The sequence below is a fragment of the Larus michahellis genome, chromosome 8 (assembly GCF_964199755.1).
Source record: "Larus michahellis chromosome 8, bLarMic1.1, whole genome shotgun sequence".
In the NCBI taxonomy this organism is placed as follows: Eukaryota; Metazoa; Chordata; class Aves; order Charadriiformes; family Laridae; genus Larus; species Larus michahellis.
In genome coordinates this window covers 2,135,283-2,156,317 of record NC_133903.1, presented here as the reverse complement: position 1 = coordinate 2,156,317, position 21,035 = coordinate 2,135,283, and the positions used below count along the sequence as shown (strand labels likewise).

At 52.8% G+C, this 21,035-nt stretch overlaps 1 protein-coding gene across 3 annotated transcripts in view; it reads left to right on the top strand.

Moving 5' to 3' along the window:
- Nucleotides 1-21,035, top strand: part of ADAP1 (ArfGAP with dual PH domains 1) — a 62,451-nt gene that overhangs the window by 33,448 nt on the left and 7,968 nt on the right. For all 3 annotated transcript variants that reach the window (XM_074597570.1, XM_074597572.1, XM_074597571.1), the window contains exons 5-6: nt 15,494-15,606; nt 17,663-17,809. In XM_074597570.1, the coding sequence (XP_074453671.1) occupies nt 15,494-15,606; nt 17,663-17,809 (260 nt within the window). The remainder of the gene's footprint in view (nt 1-15,493; nt 15,607-17,662; nt 17,810-21,035) is intronic.

The following is a 21,035-nucleotide window of genomic DNA, read 5'->3' as shown; positions in this document are numbered from 1 at the left end:
AAAAGGATGCAAACCTCATCGCTGGTGGCATTTCAAGGGGGGTGTGTAAGAGCGTTTTTGCATTTCAAGGGAGCATAAGAGCATTATGCACAGATTGCATCCGGCGCTCTGGGAGCTGCACTGGAGGAGCTGCCCTGGTCGGGAGAGGCTGTGATCAAAGAGCGTTTAGCAGAGAGCTGGGTGCAGGAGTGTCCGGGTGGAGACTGCAAACCCTGCGGTTCTCCCAGCCCAGTATCAAGGTTTCTGGAGGCTGCTGTGCCGTTGTCAGGAGGGGGTTAAATCACAAGCATCCCTCCAGCGAGCAACCTTGCCGGGCACAGAAACCTCCTTCTCCTGCTGCCGGGGCCACAGAGAGGGCTTCTGTTCTCGGGGCACTGACATCAGCCGCCGGCCGGGACGTGAGTCACGCTGGGAGCCAGGCTCGGCGGGCGCTGGTCCCCGTCGCTGCCTCCCCGCACCCCGGGGCAGGCTCTGTGGCGGCCACCGGGAGCTGCAGGACATCTCACCTACCCTGGGGACGGTGCTGCTGGCTTACGGGCTGCTTGTTGCGTCTCCCTCCGTGGGTCTGAGCCCCCCCGCCAGCACAGCCCCATGGCATGGCGTGGCACGCATGGGGGTGGCATTTGTAGCCCTGGGAGCAGGGCAGGGTGCGATGCCCCAGCAAGGGCTGGCATCTGCATCCACGCACCAGCGCTTGTGCTGTGGATTTTGGGTGAGAAAAGGAGCACTATGGGTTGTCGTTCTTCTTCTTCCCCCCAAATTTTTGTCTAACGGAGAGGATGAAAGGCTCTGGAAAAAACTGAAATGGAGGAAGGAGGAAACCCTACAGAAAAGCGTGTTCAGCTGGAGCAGACAGGACAGCGTTTGCTGATGCTCAGGCTCCTTCTCGTGTCTTTCCAATATAATCCTGTGTTTAACGTTACACAGCTCCCTGTCAGGACTTGCTCCAAGAAGCCTTTCCCCATCCTCTCCTTGGAGGTGTGAGGGAAATGTAGTCATTGCTTTAAAACAAACGGCTCCTTCTTCCTCGGCGTGCCCGGCACCGCTCCCTGCACTCCGCGGGGGTGATGCTGTGCAGGTCCCCTCTCCTGCTCTCGGCAGCCTCGTCCAGAGCAGAGTGAAAACACACCACAGCCTGTCTCCAGGGTGAGTAAATATTGAGCCAAATTGCCTTGGAAGGAAAGGGATCCATTTGAAAAAATCCACTCGAGAAACCAGCAGCCGATGTAAACCCCAGCCGGACTAACACCATCCACTGCGGGATCAGCCGGGCGTCCAGGCAAGGTGGTGGAGAAAAGGAGTCCCCCTGGAGAGCCGCCCCCGCCTCAGCCCTCGCTCCGTCTTTCCACTTGCCGAAACAAATGATTTAAACCTCAGACGTGGACCTGACTGCAGTAAAGACAGGGCACATCGAAGAGCTGTTTAACAAACAAAACCAGGGAGGAGGACGCAAGGGGAGATCACAATGTGTTTGTCTTATTATTGTTTTTTCTCCCAAGGGGCACAGGCCTGCGACAGGGACCCGCGCGTGGCCCCGTTCCCGTGCCGGGATGCGCTGACGTCCCAGCAGGGCGGGCATGGCATGGCCAGGAACCGGGGCAGCCCTGCAGTGCCCTCCAGCAGCCTTGGGAAGCGCTGATTCAGACCCTGTGCAGCCCCCAAAGAGTGACGACGCCTCCTCAGGCCCCGTTAAAACCAAAGGAAGACGCTGCGCCGTTTCCCAGCCTTGCTAAGGAGGCGCCGCACAATGTCACCACCAGAAGACAAAGGAAAAGGCTCCAAATGCAAAAGCTTTTCTTTTAGAGATAACTTTGGTGCATTTTTATTTTTTTTCTACCTGTGTGAGCCCTGGCGAGAGGCCAGCGACTGCTGTTGGGCTCTCCAGGAAATTCACGAACATTGCGGTGACAAAGTGATGGGGTGGTGATGGATCTGGCAGATAGCCGCGGTAGGAAGGAAAACATCTAGCAAAAAGATGTCTTCAGTTCCCCTAAAGCGGAAAAGCATTCAGGCAGCCAAAAATTGGGGGCGAGGACCTGTGGGTCCGAGCTGGAGGGTTGGTGGAGGAGGAAGCCGAGCAGCGCCGGGGAGGGGGTAGCAACACCGCGAGCTAAAGCGGGATGTTCACAGCCAGTTCAGGATCCAGCTGTAATTTTAACAGCTGGTTCTGTCAAGCTGCCTTCAGCCCAGCTCTGATCCAAGCTTCTATAATTAGCCAAAGAGCAGCAGCTCTCGTGCGAAAATTAAAGCAGCAGCGATGCTGGGCTCCGGGGCAGCCGGGCGGCGTGGGAGCGAGCCTCGCGGACGGGGGAAAGGGCTGGCCCCCAAGATTTTAAATAGCTGGGGGTTGGTCTTTTTTGTTTCCGCTTAAGCACTTTGTGCAAAATGTTTGGTTAGGTTTTTTTCCTCTCAAAAAAGCACACCTAGAGAAACGTTGTTTCATTTTGCATCATCCTTCGCCAGAAATATTTACATTTGTCAACTCAAATCAGAAGAGTTTCATCTGTGGTCAGTTTGAGGTCAGCCGCGTTCGCTGAACTCGCGCAGTTTCTCACGGGCGAGGTGGTCTGAGCCCCTCCGGCCCCCGGGCTCCCTCGGCGGCTGACGGCACTGCCTGTGCTTGGGGACGTGCTCGGGATGCTCCGGGTGCTCCCTGGAGATGCCCTGAGCTGTGGGTGCCCCTGGGGGGGGTCAGGCCACCCGCTGAGTGTAGGCCGTAAGATCAATAAGTGCATGAAACACCTCAATTATAATTAGCATGAGTCGCTCCGCTCCTCGAGCTTTCCCTATTTGAGGTCAACCAACTTGAAATACTGTATTTTGATATTGCTCAGGCTGCCTGTTCCTGTAACCTTGGGGTTTTACAGTCAATAAATGGATCTGTGCTAATTGGAGAGAGCTAAGGAGAAGTATCAGGCTGGGTCTCCGTGGTTTTGATAACAAACATTTAGGGAAAGAATAGGGGAACCATCCCTTTCTATTTCTGACTGTTTATGAAGGTGGTTCTCGGTGTCCCGGATTTCCCGGTGTTTCTCGGTGTTTTTATACTGGGCACGTTTGTGTTCGCTGAGTGGTGACACAGGACCAAAGGGCTGGTGCATCTTTCCTCTGCTAATGAGAAGGCAGAGACTAGGAAGCAATACGATAACGAAGTACATGGGAAAGGCTGATTTCATGGCAACGCGTCCTAGCTTAATTAAATTTCTATTAAAGAAAGATCCATTTTACGTGTGAGACCTGCGCAGGGCCAGGCAGTTTCTGTCTCTCATCAGATAAAGAACATTTTTCCAGGGTGAGGTCATGTCTTTTTCTGGAGTTTGCCGAAGATGTAGTTGAGCCATAGACCAACCTCAACTAGGGTTTTGCCGGTGGGTCTTTCTTGACCGACAACAGCCCGTCCCCATCCGCATTTTCCCCCCGTAGTGAGTTCGCCCAAGTTTTCACCTTGAAATCTCCGACGCAGCAGAGAAGCCTGCAGCGGCGGCGTTGTCCTCACCTCTTGGATGCTTGCAGTGAAACCGGGCTGGGAGGTGCCTCCCCGGCTGGCGAAATGGGACTGGCTTCACAAATACGGCTGCAGTTGAGGCGCAGCCGCAGCAGGCGCCGCGCTGAGCCGGGTCCGTTTGCATCCGCAGGGCAGCCCCTGAGGGGAGCGGGTGCGCGGCACGTCAGGCACAAACAGTATATCCCCAAAATACCAAAGAGACGCGGAGGCTGCTCGGCGGGGAGTGAATTGCAAACTTTCACGCATTGCAGGGGCCGGGAGAAGGCATTTCGGCGTAGCAAAGTCGATGGGGGTTTTGGTCGATGATTTGTTGGGACGGAATTTAGCCTGGATTTATGCAATTCTAGGAGCTCCTACAGTGGGACCGCACTGCTCCAGGGGACGGGGGGGAGTGATGGTTTTAGAAAAACCAAGGTGTGCCAATGTCCTCGTGCAAGTGGGGGGTTGTGGCAGCGGCCGAATGCCCTCCCTCCATAGCACAGCTGCCCCAGCATCCTCTACCGGCTGATTGCTGGGACAGCTGTAAAACCAGCAGCCGGGAAAGGAACCAGTGAAGTCCTAAATTAAAAATTTCTCCTTTCCCTGCATCAGGCAATAGCTTTGACTGTAAATGTGTGGAACGCTCAATAACAGACGATCAGGAGCCGTTCGCACCGCAGCAGATGTGCTCGAAGCCATTTGGATTTCTCTTCAAAGCAAACAAAGAGGGATGTTATGTGCGTGCGAGAGCGGGTTTCCGTGATTTATGGCTGTACGGCAACACTGCCTACGTGGGGGGAATGCTTTATTCCGGGATGCCCCGGAAAGAGGGTCCTAAACCTGTCTGAAGTCGGTGGTGAACTTCTCTGCTGACTCCTGTAAAGCTCCGTTGGGGGATTAAATTCATCTCATCCTTGCTTGGGTTGATCTCCGCGAGCAGCTGCCCGGGCTGAGGTTTTATTTATTGATGCAGGTAAGAAACCCGTCTGAAAGGATTCAGGGCTTGGAGGATATTTTAGCCTGATCCCATCACGGTGCTCTGAGGCTCTGCAGGGCGCCTGTGTGAAACCCAGACCTTCGGGTGGCCCCCGGTGCCTTGCGGTTGTTCTGACTGAAGCCCCAGCAGCCCGTAGGTTGGCGTAGCCCATCCGCGGTGCGTGTTGAGGGTGTAAAAGCTCCTCAGCCCCAAGTCTTTTGGGGTCTCACCTCTTTGCCGTCTGTATAAAAGTCGTTGCGGTGTCACGCGAGGCCGTAGGTGGGTTCTCCCTCTCCTGGCAGAGGTCAGGCAGGACCTATGGGCAGCGCTGGGCAGGGGGTGACGGCTGTGGGACGGTGACAGTGGCTCCTCCAGCTGCCGAGCCAGAAAGCTGCGGTTCATCTCCCCCCACAGCTTTTGTACGAGTAACTCGCAACAGCTACAGCGAGAACGTTTTGGGGTATTTTGCCCAAGGAGGATCCTGGTTTCTGGTTTGGGAGTGGTTTGGCTCGCAAAATTCAGCTTCCGCAGCGTACTGCTGCATGGGTGTTACTGCGACTTAGTACTGCGTGCCTGTCCTCAGATGTTTTCTCGCCCAGCTTTCCAGCTAGATCAGGCTCGAGTGCATTCAGCGCTGGTGAATGGGATGAGCATCGCACCGGGAACCTCTCAGCTTTCATCTGCCTTTTTGTAATAAAGGGCTGGCTTCAAAAGATCAAAACCTGAAGGTTATTTACCTGTAACTGGATTTTTCCTCTGAGCAGCCAGCAGCTCCCAGGTGGGCGTATGGGGATGCCACTCCAAGAGGAAGCATTTGATTTCCAAGTAAAATTAGATTCCACATTCAATTCTCAGTAACGCAAGCGCAAGACTTCCAGTAAAGCCATTTTCTGTAGCAGAGGGTTTTAACGTCTCCCAGCAGATACAATCGAATTGCACCGCAGCAGCCAACTATTCTCTTATCTTTAATATGTAAACACTTGCTCAATAATTAAGTTGCCATGGAAGTTGTGCTGTATCAACGGTCAATTATAAGATAAACTGATAAAAGGCAGGATGTGGCTGTGTTCTCTACAGTGGACGCCAAACCTGATACACCTGCAGCGGCCAGGTGAAGACTTGGCAATTGTATATTTTGGTGTTTTCTCATTATATTTGTTCCCACATAGCATTTTCCGTGGAGTGCTCACTGGGAGATCAAGAGCTTTTTCTCTGGCGAGTATCCTTTTGTGCCTCGTTTCCTTGGGGTCACTTGCCCAGGTTGTCACCTCCTGCTGCCTCGATTTCCCACCTTTTGTCCCTGCGCTCGCGGAGGCACCTCCTCTCCTGTCTCCTTTCTGCCGCTCTCCGTCGGCGCAAGGGGGCAACGCCATCCCACCCGAGATACCTTCTGGGGCATGAATGACTGTATCAATGTCTTTGTCACCTGAGAGCTACTCCGTAGGGAATCAAAACATGTGATTAAAGAAACCGGTTAAAAACAGCTTAGGGAGCTGGATTAGGTACGTGATCTCTTATTATGGCTCCTTTCAGCTGACAGCCCGGTGAAAGAAGGGGGGGTCTGGATTACATGGGGAAACATCAGACCTGACGGGAGTGTTTTCTGGCTGTTAGGCTTAGTGGTGTCATGTACGATTTTAATCAGATTTAAATAGTGGCAAACATCACAGGCTTAATGGATTTCAGCTTTATTATTGGGGGCTTTGCTTAGAAGCAATTTGGATTTTCAGCTGTGAGCCAGCAATGCAAGTGTGTTCACGATGACATTAAAAGGGACTGGAAACCCAGGGACTGAGCTTGCATTTAAATACCACATGCCTATGTATGGGGACAGACCTCGTCTTCTTTCCGTCAACATCAGGATCTTGATGTGTTCTTAAGCTCAGCCCCATGTTTTTTCCATAGAGACTGTGTATTTGTCTCCGTTTCACATATTGATCCCAGCAGCTGGGTAGCTGAACAAACGACTTTTTCCATTTCAAAGGCTTTGTTGCTTAAGACGAAGCAAGATGACAACCTGTTTTTGCAGTGATCTGGACAGTTTGTTTTCCATGTTTGGCTTTGACCTTGAAGTTGTCCTCTGTTTTAGAGGGCATGGGTTGCTCTCCTTGACCTTTGTCTTGGCTGTGCCGGTTTGGGGCGATTTGTCTAGCAGAAAAATAGTCACTGAGGACAGTGACACCTGTATTTCTGCAGAGCCGTGGTTCTGCCTCCAAATCTGGTCCTTTGGGGCAGCTTTTTTACGTTGTGGGAGAAGATGCCTTGCAAGGCGTCAATATTGAAGATGGTTTTGTAAAACACGTTTGACTTTGCTCGAGGATTGGTAATGGGAGACAACCCTGTACCTCCATCACTCGGGAATGGGCTGTCTAGAGCTGTCAGGGACAAAAGTTACTGCTTTGCGACAGCTGGTCATTGAGGTCTGTTCAACTGGCCGGGGGTCTCAGTCCTGCGTGAGCAGGAAGAGGAGGAAAAGGGGAACATCGACACTTTTCAAGTTCCCCTTAGGAGTAGCGTGTGGCATTGTTCCCTTCCTCAGTAAAGGGAAATGTCTGCGTTCCTACGCCTGTTTTCTGTGCCACCAAAAACCACCGACCTAAGGTTTCAGGTACTTCCAGCTCTGTGAGCTGAGCATTAATGATGATGCTTTCCCTCAGAAGGCCAAGGAGATGTCTGTAAGGTGTTATCTCAATCATCTACTAAATCCTGGCTTTCTGTCTGATGTAGCCATTCAAGCGCTAATTGCCTTTGATTAAGTCAATCATTTGCAGAGCGAGTGGGTTAATTGGGTATTGTGGAAGCAATCAATCTAATCAGCCGCTTGCATCCATAGCCGAGGTGCTACAATGCAGCAGGACAATAATTGTTTTATGAGCTCCTGGAAGGCGGCAGAGGCAGACTGGATGGCAACAGGAAACCCTTCTCTGCAAAATGGCCTTTAGGAAAGGTAATTTGCATGCTAAGTGCTCATTAAGAGAGGAGTGATTGATTAAGAGCTGGGAAATTCTCGCCTCTAAAAGGTGTGTGCATGAGAAAACGGTTGTGTGGGTGTTGGTGTCGGTGTGGGGGCACATGGGAGGTCTTGGGCTCCTTTGGTGGCTGGGTGACACGTGATGAGGATGCGTTGTCTCAGACGGGGATAAAGGGTTGTCTTAAGGGGGGTGAAGGGAGATCAGCTGCGAGAGAGTGAGATGTGAGATGTGCTGGGCACCCATCCTTGCATGAGGTGCACCAAGAGCTTACCTCCCAGCTGCCCTTCTAGGGGCAAGAGACTGGTTTGCAGGGTCACTAAACGCCTTCTCGTTCGCTCCTTGCTGAGGCTTTCATTTCCAAAGCACTGACCTGTGCTTGAGCAGTAGCCGCTCTTGGTGGCTCCTCTCCTGGCCTGTGGAGGAGGACAGCTGGGGAAAGGACACCCATCTCACCAGCAAGCCTCCGCGGTCCCCTCTGCCTCCCGCACGGGCGGGTGCCGACATCTCCAATACGCCCGTTTCTGCACTGCTGAACATGTAACCAGCAGGAAGGGTATTTATCCGGAGATGACTGCAGAATTATTTTCGGGGAAGTTATAAGCTCCTCAGCACAGCTGCAGGGAAAACAAAAGCAAGCTGCCGGTGCTGTGCGTGGAGCCGGGGAGCGGCTGCAAGCTCTAAGTTTGACCAACCTTGACACCGCTCGCAGGGCGACTACCTTATGTATGGGGAGGATGAGTTTGCCTGTGGACAAACAGCGGTGTTTTCACTCCACGAGAAAATTTTTATTATTTATTGGAATGCAAATGCTTAAAAAATGAAGTCATTGACATGTCTTGCTTTGGTGGTGGCCAAATGCTACAGGAAGAAATATTACAACTTACAGCAATCAAACCAAACAATTCACACTGACACAGCCAAACAGGAGGTGTACAGTTCTTTTTTTTCCAACACTCATCAAAGTCCAGTCCATAGGGAAACCTTAGAATAGGCCACCTTCTCCATCCAGCCCTCTGACTAGGGACGGCGTGGTTTATTTCAGAAGAAATACCCTTCAGACCCTTTGTTTGAAAAGGAGGTGGTGACATTGGTGTCAGTGGCGACGTGGGACATCAGGGATTCGCCACTCAGCTGCTCCAAGTAATTATGCAATTCCTTAACCTCGCAGAAAAAGCGGGCACGCCATCTCCAGTAAGTATCTCTCTACCGTTCTGGTTTAATTAACATCTTACAATGTTAATATAGCAGACTACTCGGCTTCTGACATATGGAGAAGTGGCGATATAAACCCTGCAATTTTAGCAGCACAGGGATGTAGTTGTATTTAAATCTTCTCCAAAGCGCTGAATCGGGGTCAAAGCACTTTGACAGCTTAGAGGAAAGAAAATCTGCTTCTGCAGGTGGAGGTGCCCTGCCCCAGCGCTAGGAAAATGTGATTGCTCTTGGATTACACACAGAAGTAAATTTTTTTTCTCCTATTCCAGCCTCGCATGCTTGGTCTTGCAGCGATACAAAAGGGCAAGAAACAACACAGTGAGGCATTTGGACTCGGGTACGGTACTGGCCCTGTTGCTATGCTCGATTTTGGGTATACTAACATGTTTCTCCTAAAAGCCTTGGGCCAGGCCGGGTTTTAACACACCCCCTAGAAATGTCATGGAAACAAGCAGTTCTGATGCCTGTTTCCAGGTGAAATTGCAAAATAAAGCACCAAGGAAACTGAAGAGCAGAAATGGTTTAATTCCGAGTATATAATGCTTTGCTTAGGATAAGGGAAAGCAAAGTCCATGCACGTTTTATTTTTTTTCAAGCCAGTGGATCTTATTGTCCTCCTCGCAGGAGGATTTTTTCCTTCTCTGAGAACAAAGGCTGAAACCGAAAGAGTAGTTTCGGGTACTTCCTATAATCCACGTTCTCAGAGACCAAAACCCCCATCATTAACTAAGCACCATAACGGCTTTCTGAGGTGGGGAACCAGCAATATCCCCCTGCTTTAGAAATGGGGAACTTGAACAAATTGCTGGCGGAAGTTGGATGGAAAGACGGTGTCTGTGTCAGATTGTCTCGATAGAAAATCCTCTCCCTTGCTTCCTCTGCGACCTCTCCGACAGTGACAAAGCTGGGCTAGACCAGAGCGCCCCATGGGTCCTGCCGGTTTGAGATGCCTGGCTTGGAGGAGCTCCAGCCACCGGCTCAACGGAGCTGACACAAGGCCACGCAATGTCTTCTTTTCAGTCAACCACCATGATAACCTGGTTTTCTTTGCCCCGCAGAGTTTTAGCTGTGGTGATGAAGTGAGCATGGAAGTGACAGTTCCTCATTTTACCTTGGGAACTACGTAACGGGCCAAAAATACCCACTCCGGCTGTGTGGTTTCAGGTTATACTATGTGCTGTTCGTTGGCTAACTTTGTCACAACTGCTTGGTGGGTTTTTTTGCAAGTGTCGCAGGTTTGTGCCAGAACTGTCTAGAAAAGGAAGCGACTGGTTTTTCTTCTTGGCAGGCGGATGAAGTGATGCAGAAAACTTGACGACCAAACGGCAACGGTGTTAGCAATGCGAGAGTGATATTTCTAAAGGGTTGCCTGTAGGTGCTCTCCAGCAGGTGGTCCTCTCTGCAGTCACGGTTGGGTGCTAGTCATCAAGGGGGGTGACGACAGGCATCCGCATCCCTCGTTCTGCGCCTTGGGAGAGGGAGCAGACGTGTTGGCGGCACGACGCTGCGTGGTCCAACGCCAGCAATCAGCAAGTGTTGTAGGGCTAGCGGTCATCTTGCTTCCATGTAAGCAGAACGGCCCTCGTGAAGGTCTGAATTGGGCCAGATATCGCTAAATACGGAGCTGTTGCTGAGGTAGGGCAGCCCACAGAGATGAGGAAGACATGTTTTAGTTCTGCGACTCCGATGCCCTCTGGTATGAGATCTGTTTCCCTGTTCAGCCTCCTGCAGTTCTGTTTCCCAACACCTTCTCCAGCTGTTTGCACAATCCTTTAGATCAGGGCAGGTCTTGGTGACGTTCTGTTTGCCTGGGGAACCTGGGCGAGTTCATGTTGGGTGCAAGTCCAGTTGGTGGTGGTTTGCACTCATGGGTGTTGACGGGGGAACAGGCGGCAGGTTTGGGCAGACGAGCCACTCCTGAGGACGCAGCCCTGCAGGAAGGAAGGAAGAAAAGAAGCAAACAAAGGATTTATGAAAATCCGTACCAAAGTACGGTGAAATTAGTTGCTGGCTTTGTCAGAGCAGCCAGGCGCTCTTGTGCAGAGGCGACTGGTCTGGGAAGAACCGGCATGTGAACTATGGAAAGGGATAACACTTAGTGTTGGGTTGGGTTTTTTTAATTCTCCCTTGGAGTGGGATTTGGATACTGTGTTTTGCCACAAAAGGTTGGAAGGAGATGAAAATGATGAAATGTCCCTATGTAAGAGGGCAGGGAAAGCTGGGTTTCCAGCCCGACTTTGACACTGGCTCACAGTCTCGTCCTGGGCAGCTCACCAAACCTCTCTGGGCTTCCCTCTCTTCATATATAATCGCTGCAGTGCCCATCTGCCAGGGGTAAGTCCTAGGTGGACTTTGGAGATTTTCAATTGTTTTAGATCCTCTTTGGGGAAGTGTAGAGTAATTTTTATTCTTCATCCCTTAAGCGTTAAAAAGAAAAAACCAAAAAAACCACAAAAAATGTGTTGTGGAGGGGAACAAGTTTAATACAGAATGCCTGCAGCATCCTTCGCCATTCAGATGATCGCAATGAAACCCCCGAGATGAACGAATGGATGAGACCCACAGCCGAGGCTCGGGGAGCTGAGCTGCTCCCAGCTGGAGCTGCCAAGAACCGAGCTCTGCGTGCCCAGCGCTCTGCTGAGCCGGCAAACTGATTTCTGAAGGAAAAGATCATCTTCCCCTCTGCATCACCCCATGTTTGCATTTGGAGACGTCCCTGTCCTCCACGCGCTCTCTCTCCTCTCTCTCATCTCTCTCATCCAACGCCGACGTCCTTTCCTCCAAACCCAGCTCCGTCCAGCCCCTACGAGATGTTAGTGTTCCCCAAACGCCAGGCGCGGAGAGGCTCTGGAACCGTCTCTACCATTGAGTGGAGTGAATAGAAATGGCTTTTCAAGTACTGTGTTGCTCCAACTGGCTTGGCGTTAAAAATCAGTGCCCTTCAAGAACAGAAACGGCCTGTCCCTGGTTTCTAAAGCGCACACTTCCAGAGCAAGCTGCTCAGTGTTGGGCTATTCAAGAGAGCAGTCGGCAAACGCCAGCCCTCAGAGCCCCGGCAGCATCTCTGCCTCCCGTTAAGCAAATCTTGCATTTTATAAACGTATCAGCCGAGCATCACCTCCTGCCTGCCTGTCTCCTGTCAGGGAGACATGATTCCTGTTCAGCTCCGGCGTGTACAGCCCACTGTAGGTTTTGTAGCATTTTTGCTGATCCGAGCCTGGCAGGTAGCGGCATCTGACTCTGACTCAGTCAGCGCTTCGGTTCCCCGGCAATTAATTCCTACCACGGCGGCGACACGAGTGCACCAGCCCGGGCCTTTCCCGCGCTGTTGTCGGATGCGGCTGCCCTTGGCTGGGTGTCGGTAGCTTTCTTGGCTGCTTCCCTTTCCTCAGACTTCGGATAATCCTGCTCCCTCGGGGTTCTTCTCTTTCTGAGGAGTGCCCTCCAACGGGTTAGCCACGTCTTTTCATTAGAAAAAGCACGCAGCAAGCCCACAGCTCGAGCTGGACTAGGATCGAATTGATGGACTTATATTTTTTATATATATATATATATATATTAAAAATACATATATTATATATATTATATATATAAAAATACATATATAATATATAATTTATATATATAAATATATATAAAAACAAATACATATATTATATAATACATACATATATATATATATATAGAGTACAATTTAATTGATGGACCTTAGAGCCCCTTCCAGTCCCTGAAGAGGGCCTACAGGAAAGCTCGGGGGGGCTGTTTGCAAGGGCTTGTAGAGATAGGATGAGGGGCAATGGTTTAAACTAGAGCAGGGCAGGTTTAGATGAGACATTAGGAAGAAGCTCTCTACACTGAGGGTGGTGAGACACTGGCCCAGGTTGCCCAGAGAGGGGGTGGAGGCCCCATCCCTGGAGACATTCAAGGCCAGGCTGGATGAGGCTCTGAGCGACCTGATCTAGTTGAAGATGTCCCTGCTGACTGCAGGGGGTTGGACTAGGTGGCCTTTAGAGGTCCCTTCCAACCCACCACATTCTGTGATTCTATGACTGAATGAGCCAGTTCTGCCTGTGGATTTGGGGGAGTCTCTTCCAAGATGGATGGACGGGTAGGTGGACTCGGTGTGGTGCTGGGTCTGCCTGGACATGGGGAGTGGGGGTTCGAGAGAGGGGGTCCCCACAGGCTCCGAAATGAAAACACCCTGCTGGTTCCTGGGTGGCAGCGCAGGCAGGGGACGGGGTGAGGCTCCATTTCTTAAAATCAAACCCTCTTGCAAGATTGAATAGATTGGACCGATGGGCCAATGCTAATGGAATGTGCTTCAACAAGGCCAAGTGCGGGGTCCTGCACTTGGGCCACACCAACCCCCTGCAGTGCTACAGCCTTGGGGCAGTGTGGCTGGAGAGCTGCCTGGCAGAAAAGGACCTGGGGGTTCTAATCGACAAGCGGCTGAACGTGAGCCAGCAGCGTGCCCAGGTGGCCAAGAGGGCCAATGGCATCCTGGCTTGTATTAGACATAGTGTGACCAGCAGAAGGAGGGAGGTGATTGTCCCCCTGTACTCAGCACTGGTGAAGCCACACCTGGAGTATTGTGTCCAGTTCTGGGCACCTCAATACGAGAGAGATCTCGAGGTGCTGGAGCGAGTGCAGAGGAGGGCAACGAAGCTGGTGAAGGGCCTGGAGAATAACTCTTATGAGGAGCGATTGAAGGAGCTGGGACTGTTTAGTTTGAGGAAGAGGAGACTGAGGGGAGACCTCATCACTCTCTACAACTACTTGAAGGGACATTGTAGAGAGGTCGGTGCTGGTCTCTTCTCACAGGTCATTAGTAATAGAACAAGAGGGAATGGGTTCAAGCTGCAGCCGGGTAGGTTTAGGCTGGACATCAGGAAAAAATTCTTCCCAGAAAGGGTGGTCAGACACTGGAACAGGCTGCCCAGGGCGGTGGTCGAGTCACCATCCCTGGATGTGTTTAAGAGTCGTTTAGATGTGGGGTTGGGGGATGTGGTGTAGGGGAGAACTTTGTAGAGTGGGGTTGATGGTTGGACTCGATGATCCCGAGGGTCCTTTCCAACCTGAATGATTCTATGATTCGATGTGCCCCCTATAGAAAAAAAGAAACAATGGAAAGGCTGCCGACAGCTTTAAATATTTCCACCTTTTCCCCCCACACCGAGTCACCAGCCCGTCCGCAGCCCCGCGTGCCAGCGTCGGGCGGGTTTGTGGCGCTCCCTGCGGGCAGGGTCAGCGTTAGCCGAATGTGCTCATCTATGGCAGACGTCGAGGGCTTTGCCTGGCCTTCAGTAAAGCGCTCTTGGAGGATCTGGAGAAAGTATTTGACTGAGTTTTGTAAGTCCAGACAGATGAAACTGGTATTTTGACTATCGACAAAGGTATCTGTAGCTAAATACGCACTTTCCCTTCGGTTAGCATCTTTAGCCGTTACCAACATCGCTCTTTTCTTCCTGTCCTTTCTGGTCATTAAATGCGTCTGTGTGCATTTCTCGTTTCTTCCTTTAGGTTTTTATGGCATGGAAACACTTTATATCGCTTGTACCCATAGAGTCAGTGTTGAGGAGCCGGGTGAGGGATTTTTCTGCATCTTTTCCTCTGTGGTTTAGATCAACCCTGATTCAGGATGGACAGGTGAAAAGCGGGTTGAATGAGGAATTTCTGCCCACCGCTGGTTCGTAGCAGACAGGGGAAGGAGAGGCTGCCCGCTGATTCCAGAGCCTCTTCAGCATGTTACTTAGCTGAAAGTTGTTATAAAACATGTAATTTTTAACTTTAAAATCCTAGCTCTTCAGAGCCAATAACAAAAATCTAACAAGTGTGAAACTGAGAGAGAGAGGGAACACTTCTTCAGTGGGACGTTTGCATAATTATATCTTAAATAAATGGAAGGTGACCATCAAACTGCTCCGTTAATATTCACGAGACTTAGATTGGACGGTTCTTGGGGCTTCTTTGTTTTGAAGCATTTAAAATAAGGGCGTCAATTAAACTCGTGGGAGAAGTTGGGCGTTGTGGCTGCTGCCGGCTGCAGGAGCTGCTGGCCGCGATCAGCTGGGATTGCGGTACTGATCTGAGGAGATAAGATTTTTAGATTCTTTTTTCTCACTTTCTGGCTCTTTTGAGTTTTAAACAAAGTGTGTGTCTTTCGAATAGCGTTCTTCCCGAGCAGCAAACCCTCCCCTGGGGCTGATCCAGGGAGAGAAGAGGCGTGCACAGCCAGCCGGGCTGCCTGGGGGCTGGGGGACCCGCTCCCAGGGGGGACAATGCCGAGGTTGGCTCGGTGGCTTTCTGAACCAAAGCGCCCTGAAGTCAGTGGGAAGAACTGCCGGCTTTTTTCCCCTTTTTCCATATGAAAAATGTATTTGTGGCTTGCTGTGATACAGCCGCCCACCCTGAGCCGCTTTCCCCGCATGCACACACCCCATTTGTAATTTTTTAGCAGCATCACCACAGGAGAACAGACCTCGCCCGCCTTTCCCTTGCTCCCAAAGTGCTGCTTCCATGAGCGAGTTGAGCAGCATCCCTGGCGCCGGGAGCTGTGGCAGGGACACAGCCCTGCTCCTCGAGTCTGTGCCTGCACCGCGGTGTGGGATGCGGGGTGGAAATGCCCCTGTGCCTCCACGTCGCCGTCGCAGATCTCAAATTGCTCGAAAAGAGCAAGAATGGAGTAGGAAGGGCAAATCTGAAGGAGAAGGCCTGTTTCGTTCATGTCATGAGCAATCCAGCTCATTCGGTCTGCTTGAAGTCAAAACTCTTCTCCTTTTCCTTACCCTAACTGTTTTTAAATACAGCGTTTTATCCCTGGTTCTCAGCAATTGCTCTCTGCTGCAGGGTACCGAGAAGGATTTCTGTGGAAGAGAGGACGCGACAACGGGCAATTCTTAAGCCGAAAGTTCGTGCTATCGGAGAGGGAAGGTGCCCTGAAGTACTTCAACAAAAATGACGTGAGTACCTGGGGTCGCTGTATGCAGACGGGGGATCGCAACTGTAGGAGCATCTTTGAACAAGTAATTCCTCGGCCATCATCTTATTTATATGGTTTTCATAAGCACGGGGTCCCCAGTCACTCCAGGACAAGGGCACCAGGTACGGCTCACCGCTCTCTTTAGTAGGGTTTGCTCTCGGTCCACCACCACCGCAGCCGTGGTGGAACACCTTAACTGGCAGGCTTAAAGACAATAAGGCTTTTCTTAAACCACCAATGAAGGGGTTTTTCTCAGCTCTGTCTCTGCATCATCCAGCTGTTGTGGGCTTCCTATTTACGGCTAGCGTGTGATGAAGGTATCGCCACCTGGCCGTGGTCACTGGGGTCTGAAACCTCCTTTGCGTGGCATGGAAAGCGATCCAGAGGAAAAGCTCCCTGGATTTCTGTTCCAGCGTCAAGCAGGGTGGAAGCATTTGTCTCTTTCCCCAGAGCACATTTCATTTATTGTAAGTGAGAAATGGAGCTATTACCATGAAAATTGCATTTGTGATGAACGGATAGACACTCTACTATTCTGCACCGCGGAATGGAGGAAGCCAAGGTGTTTTCTCTGCCCTTTGAGTCTCCCCTGCCCATCGCAGCTGAGAGCAGCCCAGACGAGCCGCCAGCCAGTTTTCTCAAGTAATTGATGCAATCGTGGTGTCATGATGAGCCACACCGTGCAGAGAAGGGGAACAGCCGTCCACACTTCTCCACACTCGGCGGCCGGCATGGATAGCACCGTCTTCTCCTTCAGCTTGGTGTGGTATGGTGCAATTGCATCTCGTGGACAGGAGAGAGCCAGTCGTTACCGAGGGAGAAGTGAAAGTCCCAGCAGCCCCCATTCAGGCGCTATTGACTGCTCTGGTAGCTAAAGCTGCTTTGCTTTGTTGTTGACCATAGCCATGGTGGGAACGGCGCTGTCTAGACGCATCCTCTTTGCTGGGATTTCCCCACCGTGGTCACCCGTGACAGCTGTGTGTCCACGGCAAGTCCCCAAGTTCCCAAAGCGGCACTAGTATCTCCACCAGCTCAGGGACTTCCACGTGGTGCTGGGGACCACGGCACCACCACACGACCTTCTGCTGGCCCTGCCTGTACCCGAAAACGGCTCTTGCCAACAGCCTAATCTTTATTTTTTGTGATGTTTTATTTACGCTTGCTAGTTCTCTTCTCAGTGCAGTCCTGAAAGGGTGGTAAGCTTCTAGAGAGGCTTTGTAGGAAGACAAACCATGCTATTAATTAAGTGACCTGCCACAGAGGGTGCAGGTGGGATGGGTGCCTGGGAGGGCCTGATCCAGGCTGAGCGTTGGGCTAACCCACCCAAGAGGTGGGCTGCAAGGTATGTATTTTTTCCTCTGACAATAAAGCTCCCGGTTTGGAGGGCAGGGGGAGGAGCAGAGTCAGAAGCTAATGGCTCATGTGAGAGGATGGGACTGGTGGGACGTGGGCATGGTGTCTCCTGCAATGGTCTCAAGTTGACAAGGTGGATGATCCTCCATCTTCTTGGGCAAGGATGAGCTGGCTGTGGGTGCTTGAGATGCAGAAAGCATCCTGGCCTGTTAGTTAGTAGCCTGCGTATTATTTTTTTTTCATCTGGCTGAATAGTTTTCTTTCTTCTTTCATAGTGCTCATCCTGGTGTGAATGCTGGTGAGTTATCATTAGGTGAAGAGGCTGGAGGAGATCTAGGGGTCAGGAGACAGTTGAACAGAGGCTGAGACGGGAGGCATGGTGAAGATGCACAACATCTTCTCGTGAGGCCTGGCCCGTCCATCTTGCTTCTGGGCTGAAACCTTTCTCCCCTCGAACTCTGCTGAATCTTGCAGGACAGACCATTCTCCCAGGCTGGCAGAAAACACTTACTGATGCCCAGGCAAAGCCTCCTCTGATATCTCATCACCAGGCAGTTTTGTGGGCTGGGAGTCAGTGTTTTCAGCTAATGGCCTCAATCAGGAGTTTTTTTCTGACCGAGTGAACTGCTTTCCAGTTTGAAAGCCAGTTCTCGGGTGTTTGCTCACTCAGCTGTGTTTTCCAGGCAAAAGAACCCAAAGCAATTATGAAGATTGAACACCTAAATGCGACTTTCCAGCCTGCAAAAATCGGGAACCCACACGGACTGCAGATCACTTACTTGAAGGACAATAGCACAAGGAACATCTTTGTCTATCACGAAGATGGCAAGGTGAGAGCGCGGAGGTAACAAGGGTTGTGGTCGTGGGGGCTGGTGCCGCCCAGAGCCGGCCTGTGGCAACCAGGCTCCAACCGCGCTGGGAATTGCTGGGGGGGTGAGGAGGGGATGGGGGCACAGGATGCACAACCAGCTTTCAGCGTGTTTGTCACGTCCTCCCAAGCACCAAGGCTGCAAACCCCGTGTCTGCTAAATAACGAGATGCAAAGGGAAGGAATTACTGTTCCTCTGCTTGCAACTGGACGTAGGGGCAGAGGGGTTTTTTAAGGCAGGCTCCTCGGCGCGCGGAGAAGGAGACGGGGGTGAATGGAGCAATGAAAGGTGAGGGGAGTCGAGCGAAGGAGTTGCAAAAGGGGGGCGAGCTGCATTGTAGGAGAACTGGGGAACTGGTTGTTTCTCTGCCTGCCTTGTGCTTTATGAGATGCAAATCTGCGTGTTTGGACGGAGATAAATCCCCGTGGATGCCCTGGTGCCTCTGAAGGGAGGTGTGAAGAAGAGGGCTGGTGGGTTTGGGGTGGTTGTTTGCAGGAGGACAGCAGGACGGGGAGGCCAGGGCAGTGAGGGGGTCCCAGCCCTCCTGGAGGGTCCCAGCCTGGGGGGCCACCGTGAAGAACAGCGACAGTCCCCGCGCTGCCCGTGGGTCTTGGCTCCACAGCCTGGTGGCCACGCAGAGAGCAGACCGGGGCGAGTTCACAGCGAATGCCATCTCACAGCCTGATTTTCATCTCTTTCTTCAGTGTCGTTCCTGTGTAGTGCAGGCACTCCTGGCAGGAGGCAATTAGTGTGTCGGGTTGGTTTAATTAGTGGCATCGCCTGGTTTTGTACATGCACAGAAATGAGCATGTAATAGGCATGCACACACGTGCATCTGCCTGTATAATAGACACATGCACAATAGGTGAACGTGTGCCTGTGTCAGTGCTGCTGTATATAGATATATAAAGGAACACTCTCTCTCTCTCTCCCCCCTCTATGTATACGTTTGTCTATAAAAAGAAAACACTTAGAACTAGGCAGGTCTCTCTGCTCCACAGGCAGCGGCACAGCGTGGTGGTGCCTGCGTGCCTTTTGCCTGCTGCCCACACGGGCGTCATTCCCGGCCGCGTGGCTCCAGCCCGGCCTCTCTCAGCCCCAGCCCCGGGGTCTGGCTCCCTGCGCGTGCGGGTCCCGGGGAGCAGCTCCGGCGCCGGGCATCCTCCCCTCCGTCCGCTCTGCCCGGTGGGATGTGCAGGTCCCGCGGTGCGTAATGGGCGCTGCTGGTCACCAGGTGAGGTTTTAGCACAGGGACGTGTCGCTGGGTTGCTCTCGGGTACCTCTCTGGCCACAACCGAAGCCGAAATAAGGAAGAAGCTCTTTCCTGCGAAAGCTGCATCCCACTGTCGTGCCCATGCCTGTGGTTTGCTGGGCTTCGGTGGTCCACTTAGCCCAGCTGGGAGGAACAGAGTCAGGCTTTTACTATTAGTTGTTTCTTTGGGGTTTAAGATGCTGAGCTTTCTGCTGGGGGCTCGCGGCGGGAGCATCCTCGCAGGTCTCGTGTGGTTGCCCCTGCCTTTGTGTTGGTGGCTTGGCAGGACGCGCTCGGATGCCAGACGATAATGCCCAGGTTCAATTTCTTTTGACTTCCCTGAAATCGGTCTGCCCCTTCGGCTGAGCGAGGGCTGCAAGAGGATGACACCCCCTGGGGTGGGCTCCCACCGTTTGGGACCCCGGGACCCACCGGTGGTCTCCCACTGCCTTTCACTCCCTGCCGTACTCCCCCGCAGCCCCAGGGTGTCCCTGCTACCCTAGAGGTGCTGCCTCTCCCCGATCCGAAGTGCTCCAGCCGGATTTAGGCTCCTGCCTCGTATTTCTGGGGTTTGATCCCTCCCCACCTAATCCTCTCCCCAGCTCTGGCTGAGCTCCCACCAGGGCAGGATTCGGGGTGTTTTTCCCACTGAGGAGCTCGCAGTAATCCAGAGCATCGCACGCTGCTCTCCACTTGGCTCTTCTGCTGCGGTACCCCAGAAGAAAGCGCGCCCATCTCAGGCGGGATAGTCCCACATGTGCTGATGCAACCCCTAAAGCAGCTGGGAGAGCCCTGCCGCCCCGGTGGCATTTGCTGGAGTAAGGCACCCAAAGGGACAGCAGATGGACAGATGGAGCGGGTCACTGCGCTGCTGCCCCAGCGCGTCACGGGGTGGGACAGCATCATGCGACTTGGCCGGCGATGTTCCTGCGTGACCCCAGCCTGGTGGCTTCATCAGCTCCTCGGCGTGTCCCGATAGCGAGCGAGAGGCCCGGCACCCTGCTCAAAATGGGCTTGTCGGGGTGCTTTCGTGGTGCGGGTGTCTGACAACAGCGGGCACCTGGAGGGGCTGGGCGAGACGGTGTTGGGCTGCGACCCTTTTAAAGGACGTTCTTGCGGTCCCGTGTCAGCGCTCACCCGCCCCCAGCCGACAGACCCGTGGGGGCAGAAGCTGCGGCACCGGCTGGAGCTGGAGACCGTCCCCTGCCCGGGGCGGCCGCCCCGTGGCACCGTCCCGTCTCCCGCGGGCACCTCAGCGGCTGCTCCGGCCGGGGCTGTCCCTCCGGCGGGCACGGCGCTGGAGCCCGGCAGCCTTCGCCCGTCCCCGGGTCCCCGCTGCGGGAGGTGGGAAAGCTGCGGAAGGGGATCCCCCCCCTCCCCTCCCCGGCCCTGAGCTCCCGTGGCCGGGGCTGGGGCTCCCTCTGCAGGACCCCGCGGCCGCCAGCGCCCTCCGCCTGCGGGAGGGGGGGCGGCGCCTTGAGTGGTGGGCTCCGCTCCTGGGAGAGCGGCGGTGAAACGTTTGTTAACGTAAAACAGTGATTTAACAAAGTTAGCAGTGAGTGCGACAGTGGTTTACCAGATTCCATGCCAGGGTACGCTCGATTATTTGCTGCATCGAGGTGGGGTTCGGAGAAGCTCTCAGGGAGACCCCCCCCGTTGAGTCCCGAGGCTCAGAAAGGACCCCCTGGCTTTCTAAACTCCTTCTCGGAGAAGAGCCGGGGTGCGGCTGGATCCAATCCTAGTCCCAGACTTGGTCAACGGTTTGTGTCTAAAGGATTATATACGTGCAATCAATCCTTTATATCCCTTAGCTAAGATTTCGAAGTTTAGCATGCTGTTAGTCGCTGACCGAGAATCTGTTGCGGCAAGGAATCTCTCAGCCTCGAGGAGAGGAACCTTAAGCGAGCGTCCCCGCTCAAGGGGAGAGCCTGTCGC